At 37.4% G+C, this 12,133-nt stretch overlaps 1 protein-coding gene across 2 annotated transcripts in view; it reads right to left on the minus strand.

Annotated features, from left to right (window-relative positions):
* The window catches only part of LOC123550852 (uncharacterized), a 62,740-nt gene that overhangs the window by 15,355 nt on the left and 35,252 nt on the right, over positions 1 to 12,133 (minus strand). For both annotated transcript variants that reach the window (XM_045339268.2, XM_053540189.1), the window contains 4 exons: positions 8,414 to 9,053; positions 2,706 to 2,960; positions 1,823 to 2,092; positions 998 to 1,482 (listed from right to left, as the gene is read on the minus strand). In XM_045339268.2, coding sequence (XP_045195203.2) covers positions 998 to 1,482; positions 1,823 to 2,092; positions 2,706 to 2,960; positions 8,414 to 9,053 — 1,650 coding nt within the window. The remainder of the gene's footprint in view (positions 1 to 997; positions 1,483 to 1,822; positions 2,093 to 2,705; positions 2,961 to 8,413; positions 9,054 to 12,133) is intronic.

Raw genomic sequence — 12,133 nt, forward strand, 5'->3', positions numbered from 1 at the left:
GTAGACTCCGCAAACCGCATTCGCATGGCGGTGTTTGTATGGATGTGAACACTTTAACATGTGCTAAAAGAAACAATTACAAAGTGAAAGACAATGATATCGAGAACTAAACGTACAGATAAGGGAACATAGAGGGGCAACGCCTAGGAATGGTCAAGTGCAAACACCACAACTTGTGGTTAGTGAATGCACGTGCTTCCCGCAATAGAACATAAGTAACCAAAAGGAATAACTGAAGATGTCCTCTTTAAAAAGCCATATAAAAATTTATAAACAAATGTTGTGTTAGATGTTTACTGTTTATAGTCAATTACAATATTTATTTGAAGACTTCATTTCAAATAGGTCAATGCCAATTCAAAAGAAATACACTTACAAGCATAAAAAGAAAATTTATATATATGGTTTAGTGATTTTTATGTAAGAGATAACCAATAACTCCCCAGAAACGATATGTCGATAAAACAAAACGATTTCTTGAAACGTAGTTTAAGTATAGTATATTTCAGCAACATTGGTCATTTCAGTTTATTCATCTATTCCTGATAAAACTTACAAAAGCTAAATTTATTATGGATAATAATTCCTTATTTAAAGGTCCATTACTAATGGAAAGTGAGTTGGCAATTTTTTTCATAGCCAGTGCATAGACTTCTGCAAGACACTAAATAATGAAGATTGGCAGGTCAAAATTTACAGAAGGTCTTTGGAACTCAAAGAAATGTTTGTGTATTATGTTGAAATTTCAATGAATCGACAGAATGACCCCCCAGGTCTTTTTAACTTTCTTCATACTTCATAGAAAAATAATTGTACATATACTGCGATTTATTTCGAATTTCTACATACCAACTTTCATTTTCCAATAAAATGAAATAGTTTCTGTGCTTTTTAAAAGAAATTAAAATGTTCACTTTCCTTAGTATTGGACCTTTAAAGCATATTAAAACATTTATATTCCATCATTTTGTTTTACATAATGTAAGAATTACTTTACCTTTTTGAATAACTTGAGTCCAACTATATCAACGTTACCAAGGCTGGCATTGAAATATTTGTTGTTAATGAATATGCTGAGTAACCCAGCACAGTCTATTTCTTTTGCTGAGCCCTTTCCTGTATATCCTAAGGTATTGATATAACATAATGCAAGGTTCCAGGGATCTTTGCTGCTCCAATTTTGTATGACCGTGTTCTTCAGTTCTGGCTTTTTTGAGCGATGCTCGTCAACTATAAGTTGATATAATTCACTGCAAAATTTATTCGGACACTTTTTACCTTTTAAAAGACTTGCTTCATTACATTGTGTGCATGGTTTTGCATTTTGAAATTTACGTAAAAATTCTACATGTTGATTTTGCACGAATTCATCAGAGACATCCTCTAGACCAGATTTCAGATACTTTAAGCCTAAGACAGCTCTTATCCAGTTTTTAAAAAGGCATTCCTTCAGTTGTTTTTGGTGTAATGTGTCAATATCTCCTGCAAAATAGAAGCGGGTATTAGCTTGAAAGTCCTTAAACTGTTTCACTGCTTTTATAAGTAAGCAAACACAGGTAAAAATATTCAATGTCTTTTAACAAACTATTCATGAAATAAGGAAAGAAGTTTTCTCTTTTATCACCAATAAAAGCAAAACAAATTTATGTGCAATTTGTAAATAGAGGCTCACATTTTCAGCCAGTGCTTGCATTCGCGCACGCGAGAGAGAGACAGAAAGAGGGATTGAGAGAGATTAGATATTGCAGCAAATGAATCTGATACATTGGGATTTAATCGCGTTTTCATTTCCTTCCTAATATCTGCATGATCTGAAAGATACCTTTTACTGTTAACTTTGTTTTCAGTTTCCGGACACCAAAATCAACCATGTATTCACCATCATCTAGAAACGTTGCATTTAAGATCGTCAGCTTGTGTTCTAGTTTATATGAAGAGGCAATGATTCTGTTGCTTGGTATTATTTCTTTGTTGTTGTGTCGCCAAATCGGTTTTTCTTTAAACAAGAAGATTTTGCAAACGAGGGAAACGTCCATGTTTTCCATGACTTCTTCTTCTTCGGCTAAATCTTGGATAACATTGACTGGGTCCTCTGTTAATTTCACAATGTTACTATTACTATTGTCATCATAGACATTGAGGCTAATATTTATACAAAATATACTGTGAAATCTTTTCATTTCGCAGACATAACATTATGTGAATCCTGCAAACATTGTTATTTCGAAGGAACATTAATTCGTTTATTTCTATCATAAATGATACAAATAAACGGAAATATACCTATTCGTTAAGATAAGATTTCATGAACTGACGCACCAAAAAAATCCACAAAAAAGCGTCCCCACGAATATTAAAGATTTCAAGTAATTGGCGTACTTAAATATAACAGAGTTAAATACTGAAGGGGACTTAACGATCGGAAAAAAATAGAGTGGGTTTAATAATATCAGGAACTTTGTTCTGTTACCGATTATTGACATCCAAAATTAAATCGTATAAACCACACTTTTGATAACATGTTTTGTGTACATGATTGCTATGACTTGTAACTTACGTAACTTCTAACAGATTATAATGATGCAAAGGAAACGTCAATCTATTGTATCAGATTAAAGCTGTGTGTACCTTAATCACATTACAACTAAAGAGCTCCATTGCAAAAGGAAACTTCATAAACAGCAACTTACTACAAACTGTTTTACCTGACACTGTGAGAGAAGCCGATGTTCTAATACCTCCACAAACACAAGAATAGAGACCTGAATCTGTTGGGTTTGCCTTGGATACTACCATCCAGTGAGAACAGTTATCGTTTAGAAGCTTGACCGTATCTGTTGTTACAAACGGTTTGTAATTCTTTATCCACTTGACTGATTGTTCAGCTTTGTTTAATTTACATTCTAAGATCGCTGGTTCACCAACGCTAACGAGTGTATCCTTGAGTTCCTCTATGAATTCTGAAAAAAAAAACGTTTTGTAAAAATTTATTTAAAAAATAGTGTTATATCTTATAAAAAAAATCTATTTGAAAATTCTAAAAATATTGACAGTGCAGACAGTAAATGAAAATAAATAAAATAAAATAAACATTACATCCTTTCCGATTACATATTCTTAACCACATGAATATCCATCTTAAGAGTGTTACATTTGTTTATGTTAAATGCGCATGCGTGAATGCCCCTACATATTCTGAGAGCGCTTCCCGCGCTAGTCAGTCGTTACAGTAAATAGTATAGAGTAGAATCACGTGTTGTGTTCTGATCTCCCTCCCACGAACTGTGGACATATCATAATAACGAAACATGGTGTAAGAAACGGGATTTTAAATCAGTTACTTAAAAGTGCAATCGACTCGAAGTGATAAATTGGATATAAAACAAAAATACTATAACCTAAGGCTTGTAAAGTGAACACTGACAATGGCAACAGAAAGCACTTGTCTACAACACCCATCTATGGACTGGGAGTCAACCAATCGAGTAAGTTTGAAAGACACAGCAAGTTGATGTTCGATGGACCCCTTAAAGGGAAAAATCCAAAAGAACAATGTGCTTACATATTATTATGGGTTGGCGATAGAGGCCGCACGGTACACGAGTCATGGGACTTAACGGAGTCTCAAAATAAAGACCCGGCGTTCATTCTTACCAAATTCAAGGAATTTGTTGAGCCCCAAGCAAATCCAGTTTTCGCAAGATATAAATTTTATCATAAAATTCAGAACGAGGACACCATCGACGAATTTATCGCAAGACTATCAATAAAGGCAAAGGATTGTGATTTTGGAGATAAATTAGACGAATTGCTAAGAGACAGAATAGTATTTGGTTGCAAATCAGAACGGGTGCGCGAAAAATTGATAGAAAAAGGAAAAGACTTAACATTACAAACGGCAAAGGAAATTGCACAATCATACGAATATAATAAAAAACAAATAGAGGCTATGAAAGCTCACGACAAAGAGATAGATTCGATTACATCCCGGAAAGCAGGATCTTGGGCCGCACAGTCAAATACCCACAGAGGACGAAATCTAAATAAACAAAGGAAAGAGTCATACCAGAAGCGTGACCAGCCCGAACGGATACCCATGAGACGCAGCCGACCTGACATGCAGAAGACACACAGGAACATTTGCTCACGATGCGGAAATAAAAAACACAAACAAACAGACTGTCCAGCATTTGGCTTAAAATGCAACAAGTGTTCGAAATTTAATCACTTCGCTAAAATGTGTAGAACAGAAATAGATAAAAATGTGCATTCAGTCTGTGAAAATTTGGATTTTACTGACTCGAGTGAGGATGAATTTTTCGTTCACTCGGTAAGTAATTTTCATTCACATTCTAGACCAGATCAGGCCATTGTCCATATCCAGATTCATAACTCAAGCCTTGATGCAAAAATTGATACAGGAAGTCAGGTCAACATACTCCGACAAGAAAAATTCCGAAAATTAAACATTAATGGCCCTTTGCTACCCCCCGAATCAAAATTAACAACCTATTGTGGAAATCAGCTGACTGTTATCGGTAAAATACACATTCGCTGCCGCCCCTAAGCTCAGTAGGTAGAGCGTTGGTCTACGGATCGCGGGGTCGTGAGTTCGATCCTCGGGCGGGGCGTATGTTCTCCGTGCCTATTTGATAAACGACATTGTGTCTGAAATCATTAGTCCTCCACCTCTGATTCATGTGGGGAAGTTGGCAGTTACTTGCGGAGAACAGGTTTGTACTGGTACAGAATGCAGGAACACTGGTTAGGTTAACTGCCCGCCGTGACATGACTGAAATACTGTTGAAAAACGGCGTTAAACCCAAAACAAACAAACAAACACATTCGCTGTGTTTACAAAGATAGGTCAACTCAAGCAGAGTTTTATGTTGTAAACCAGAAAAACGCCCCTGCATTGATAAATCTACAAACAGCCTGCAATCTAGATTTAATTCAGTTAACATATGCCATTGACCAACAAAAAACTACGGTTCATCCAATAATGACCGAGTTTAGAGACGTTTTCGAAGGAATTGGACATTTTGAAGGCACTTGTTCAATTAAGCTTAAAGATAATTCTGTGCCTGTCTTATGCGCCAAAAGAAAAGTACCGCATGCCATACGGGATAAGTTAAAGATAGAGCTCGATTTAATGGAGTCAAAAGGCATAATTGCTAAAGTAACAGAGCCCATGGAATGGGTCAATGCTATAGTATGTGTCGAAAAACCGAACAAAAAAAGGTCTTAGAGTTTGCATAGATCCAAAAGCATTGAATGAATGCATTCAGAGACCTTTCTATCTTATGCGCACGATCGATGACGTCACTGCAAAACTAGCGGGCGCGAAATATTTTAGCGTTCTGGACGCAATGAAAGGGTACTATTCGTGTGAGCTAACTGACGCGTCGTCACGTCTCACCACATTTGCAACACCCTTCGGCCGATACCGTTAGCTAAGACTTCCCATGGGTCTAAAGTCGTCTCAAGATATCTATAACCGGAAAATGGACGTAATTCTGGAGCCGCTCGAATGCGTGGCCTGTATAGTCGACGACTTGATCATATTTGGCAAGTCAAAGTCCGAGCACGATGAAAATCTCAGAAGCGTGCTTACGCCGAGCGCGAGAAAAAGGACTTAAATTTAACCCCGACAAGGCTGTCGTTTGTCAAAATCAGGTTAATTATTTCGGGCACGTAATCACGGATCAAGGCCTGTCTGTAGACAAGGACAAAGTGTCTGCTATCGTAAACATGAACACTCCCACAAACAGACAAGAACTAGAATCTTTGCTTGGCGCCCTTACTTATCTCTCTAAATTCGCGCCAAACCTCTCGGAACTGACAAGTTCTATGCGCGCGCTTCTAAAAAAGGACACGGCGTTCATCTGGAACCCAGAACATGACGCGGCATTCGCAAAGGTCAAAGAGGTCATCACACAGGCACCAGTCTTAAAATACTTTGACCCAGCAAAACCGGTTACGCTGCAAGTTGATGCTTCATCAAAGGGCATTGGCATGGTATGTCTGCAAGACAACAAACCAGTAGCGTACAGCAGTAAATCGTTAACCGAAAGTCAAATAGTATGGTCTTAAATTGAAAAAGAGACACTGGCCATTCTCCTTGGAGTATTGAAGTTTAAATTGTACATATATGGCAAACACACAATACTGAAAAGCGACTGCGCTCCAGTTGTCGCCATAATGAAGAAACCCCTTTGTGCAGCACCTCCCAGACTGCAAAGAATACTATTACAACTGCAACTGTACGATATAGAAGTAGTACATAAAAAAGGTTTGAACATACCACTCGGAGACGCGTTAAGTCGCAACTTTGTACCGGAAACACATCCGGACTTACTTGTAGACCTGGACGCACATGTACATACTGTACTCAAACAGTTACCAGTCAGTGACCAAAAGCTCGAAAAAATTCGAATTGCATCACAAAATGATGATCAGGTTCAAACTCTCATACAGGTTATAAGGAACGGTTGGCCACGTATGCGCCAAGACTGTCCCAAATCTGTAGTTGAGTATTGGAACCACAGAGATAAGCTATCGTTTGAAAATGGCCTTATATTTAAGGGACAAAAGATAATCATGCCAAGGTCAGAACGCTTTGACATGATAAAAGCCGTTCACGACAACAGCCACCAGGGCTGCAACCAAGCAACGGGGCATGCTAGTGATATCATGTTTTGGCCAGGTATGAGTAATCAAATATTAGAATACGTGCAAGCATGCTCGTTATGCGAGAAATACCGCCCTGCGAACGCAAAAAAAACCCACTCTTTCCCCATGAGGTGCCCCAGAGACCGTGGCAAAACGTATCATGTGACATTTTCGCATTCGATAACAAACAGTACCTAATTACTGTATGCGCATTCAGCAGATTTTTCGAAATAGATTTACTACCAAACACCCAAAGTAACACGGTGATTCGCAAATTAAAGGTACATATTAGTCGGTTTGGCATACCTGAACAACTTAAATCGGACAACGGACCACAATTCACATCCGAGCCATTTAGCAATTTTGCTAGAGACTGGCATTTTACGCACGTCACGTCAAGCCCACATAATCAAAGTTCAAACGGACTGAGTGAGATATACGTTAAGCTTGCAAAACGCATACTACAAAAAGCAAAAGACGCTAACTGTGACCCCTACTTGCCTCTTCTCGAAATTCCCCATTACCTGCAATTGGTTATAGCCCTAGCCAACTCCTACAAGGACGTAGGCTAAGATCAATTCTCCCAGCAACTCATGAACAATTATCTCCAAAGCCTGTTAATGCAAAGAAAGCCCGAGAAAATATGCAGAAACAACAAACAAGGTCAAAATTTTATTATGACAGATCCACACGATCACTCCCTTCTCTGCAATCAGGGGAAAATATCACATTTCAGAAAACCCCGGGAGAAAAATGGGAACCAGGGAAAGTGCTTGTGCAGCACAACGAAAGGTCATACAAAATTCAGGCATCCGATGGCGCAAGATACAGGCGCAATCGCATATTCATTAGAAAGTCCAAATCAAATCATGCAAATTCGCGCCAAAACAACAACAACAATTCCCCACTGAGAACCCCTGATACCGCTCTGCCCAGCATCAAGGACAAATCCAAAAATGTTTACACACAGTTATGTAACACGATCTGGTCGGAGTGTGAGAAAATCGCTCAGAGCTTTCCCAAGCAGCGATTGGGTAGTTTAATGTCAAACAAACAGTTAAACAATTAGCTATGGAATTCCATTGATGATAAACTTTTAATTCTCTGTGTCATGAAACTATTTTGGATGATAACAGTTTACTCATAGAAACTGTTCAAAATCTATCTCTCTTACAATTTACTCTAGTTACTATGTTAGGAACATTATCATTGATTAAAACAATTTCTTGATATTACACAAGTATCAATTAATACAATGTACTACATGGTTTTTATTATTCTGTTTAATCTGATTTTCTGTTATATTTGTTATACTTTGTTAATGTTGCTTTTCTTCAAAACAAAGGGGATGTTACATTTGTTTATGTTAAATGCGCATGCGTGAATGCCCCTTCATATTCTGAGAGCGCTTCCCGCGCTAGTCAGTCGTTACAGTAAATAGTATAGAGTAGAATCACGTGTTGTGTTCTGATCTCTCTCCCACGAACTGTGGACATATCATAATAACGAAACAAAGAGCATGTTATAACATATTTTTATTCTGCATAATGCACAAAAACTAGCTGACTTGAATTGTAATACAGGGATGGTATCAAACTCAGTGCGTGTGCGTGTGCGCGTGCGCGTGCGCGTGATAACGATGGCGCAATCGAATTAGTATTCAACATTTAGGCGCTGTTGCATTGTTGATGCGGGTTCAATTTCTTGCTACGGCTTAAAACATATTTACAGAAACACATACCTAAACTAAATGGGATTGTTTCCGCTGTGTTGCACGGTTCATCAGTATCGTCCAGTGTACTTTGTATTTCTGGAAATATTTTCTCTTGTATAGCCATTTGAACATGCAAGTCAACATTTTTTGTTTGTTGCATCTTGAGTATTAGCTCATAGTTAACAAGAATAGATTCCGAGTAAAACGAATGAATCATTCTTTTACATTCATGAGTATCTTGATCATTTATGTCTTTGATCAACGCTAGTAAAGCATTATGTAATGTTTTCCATTTGTTGTCAAACTCGTCGAAGCTAAGTGCAGCAGTGGTAGCATACTCATCCAAGTCATTTCTCTGATCTCTTATGCATTTTATTGCCTCAAGTTTATCTTCGGCTAGATATTCAAACAGGACCAGTACTGCAACACAATTCGAATGTATGTCCCAAGAATCGAGATGCGCATTCACTTCATCTTCCGGAAACAGTTTCGAAAACTCCTTATTGTAAATATTCTGAATTGTTTCTTTCTTCTCAAGCAAAAGGCAGCGAAGAGTCTTCCCGCGCTTTGATATCTCATGATTTATAACAGCTTTTACAGCTAATGGCGTAGCTTGTCCAAGAAGTAGAAGATGTCTAAGATAACGTTCATTGTCATCTGTTAAAGTCTGAAATCAAAATCACAAACTTATAATGAATCACACTATATAATTTAAATGGATTATTATGTTGTTCAATCCCGCCCGATTAGCTCAGTAGACAAAACACTAGAATAATGGGATGGTAGGTTCAAATCTCGGCCGCGGTACATGTTCTCTGTAATGATGTGTGTGCAGTGTTACACATCTGGGCCAAATGCCTTATTCAAAAGCTTTTAAACGTAAGATGAATCGCGTCGATTTTTTTAACCAAAATATTATCAATTTTTGACATTGTATTATAACTTTATTATAGATATTTGCATTTTTAAATCTAGTTTACCAATTACTTTCAAATATGTGGCTGGATAACACCCACGTAGGCATTTTTTGAAGATGCAACTTTTATGTGTCATGTGTGAAGTATATGATATAAGTAGTTCATTGATGCCGGTAGTCACAATTCTAAGGTCATATTAAGGTCAAGAAATTAGGTCAAAGGTCATTAAGTGCAGTTTTTACAGATTTCACTTATATTGCTTTATATCTTCGCCATTTGATGAAATAAGTGAACAAAAACGGTATTTAATTGAAGCCAATGTATTAAACTATGAAATAAAATCACTACATGCAAATTAGCTCATTTGCATATTTATAAATATTAATGAAAGTGACAAAATCATACAAAATTACGATAAAAAATTGGCATGTATGTACAGCTGTGCAATATTTATTTAACAAATAATCAAGGCCTTTGAGTGGTTTATCGTCTAGTTTACCACGGTTCAGAGTTCAGATGTGTATGAATTTAACCACGAGGGCGTTATCCCGAGTGGTTAAATACGGAAGCATCTGAACGATGAACCGTGGTAAATTAGACGATAAATCACACGAAGGCCTTGATTGTTTTCATTCTGACATACCCATTGACATATTTTAATAGATATTATGCTGGACTTCATTTACCCGAGGAGTAATGTATCGTACGTCACGCGGCATTTTGACGTCATAATTGACGTCATAATTATCTCTTACCGGTCCGCGTGTCAACCGTTGTTTATCGCAGAATATACAGAGCTTGATTTCCTTCTTTGTTTAACTGGAATCAAATCGAGCCATGTTAGAATGTTTTATATATAATGTTCATGATTTGGACAAACAGAAAGGTAACACATGATATGTAGGATACTTATCTATTGACGCCATCATATGTGTTATATGTGTAGATACTACTTGAAGTGGATGGGGTGAGTTGACTTCTGACCAACTGTTATTTCAGCACAAGTGTATATTTGTTTTCACAATTGCAAGGCAGTTATTTTGTATTAGGTACATATCTGCCGGTTTGTTCAAAATGTGAACCTATGTCACACAGCAAATATGACTACCATTTTTTCAAAAATGGCGACCAAGATGACCACCAAAGGTAAGTATGTTCAAAAGTATGCATATATATGAGCGTTTACATATGTTTTAATGTAATGTATTGCGGTATTAACATTGATAAATAAAATTGATAATAAGACCTTACGCTGCCATGTAAACAGCCTCAGATAACCAATATGGTGCTCATTTTTCGAAACGACTGCCAAAAGTCAATATCGTCACCTTAGCGCAAAAAGTGAATAAGTCCTTCTTTAAGTCAATGCAGTTATACACTTCTTGCGCTGAGGTGACGATATGTTAAGGTTTCTTTGCATTATGTTATAGAGTCTACAGAGTTGTTTTATGTAGTTTAGTATAGTAATGTGATTGAAAAAAAAAACATTGCTATTTTAAATCAGGTTGACACCATCTCTGACAACCAATAAGACAGCCACTTTTCACAATGGCCGTCAAGAAGTCAGTATGTTCAGTTCTTCTAATATACTGGAGAATGTACAAAAGGTTTTACAGTATTTTGACGGATAATTAAACAATATACTTTTTAAAACATATATTGGGTTTACAGACAGGATAGCCTTAATTGGTATCAATAGTATTCTTTGTATAACGACTGGGCACCCAATGTATCTAGAGGTATAGAGAAGGCAACTATGGATATCTTCGGTATATCGGCAGGCAAACTTTGCTTTTTATACAGGCCACTATGGATATTCTTAGGATACAGACAGGCAAACTGTGTATCAGTGATATAAAGTCAGCCATTTTTGATATTTGTTTTCAGACACGCCATCCAGGCTAAATAATGATGACACTATCGGTATCGAGGGTATACTGATATGCCACTCTGAGTAGCCTGTATATACCGACTGGCCCTTCTTACTATAATACATACAGAAAGCTAGGGAAAACCTGGCTATACATATAGGCAACAACAGGTAGCCTGGATACAGTGACAGATAAAATGGGTATCCTAGAAATCCTAGGAAAATTATCCTGGGTATACATACATGTACATTCCACTATGGATATTTTAGTTATACAATCATTCACTCTGCGTGTTTTATGCATACATGTATAGCTACCCTGGCTATACATACAGTCCACTAAGGGTACCTTGGCTATAAATACAGGTCACTATGGGTATTATGGATATACAGAAAGGCCTATCTGGGTATTCTGTACATACAGACAGATCATATTGGCTACACTTGTATACATACTGGCAAATACCGGTATACTGAATATACAGACAGGCAATTCTGGGTATTCTGGACATACAGATGGGCCAACCGAGTTTCCTTCCAACTCTGGATATTCTGGGTATACAGGCATGTCATCCTGGCTATACAGTTGTATATATAGGCTACCAAGGGTAACTTGATTTACATACTCGCTATTCTGGGTATCTTTGGAATATAGACATGCCATCATGGCTATACATTCAGGTCACTTTGGATGGCATTGGTATATAGACAGGTTATCTATGTATCCAAGGTATAGAGCCATGCCACTTTGTGTAGCCTGGATATACAAACATGTCATCGTGGCCATATATACTGGCCATTATGGATATCCCGCTTTCTGGGTAAAAAACCTGGGTATACAGGCAGACCATCATTGCTATACACTAGGCCTGTATATTCGTTGAGTATGCTTGGTATATAGACAGGTCACCTGAGTGCATCCTAGGTAGGCCACCTTGAGTATCCTGGGTATACAAACAG

Source organism: Mercenaria mercenaria, chromosome 4, assembly GCF_021730395.1.
Source record: "Mercenaria mercenaria strain notata chromosome 4, MADL_Memer_1, whole genome shotgun sequence".
Lineage (NCBI taxonomy): Eukaryota > Metazoa > Mollusca > Bivalvia > Venerida > Veneridae > Mercenaria > Mercenaria mercenaria.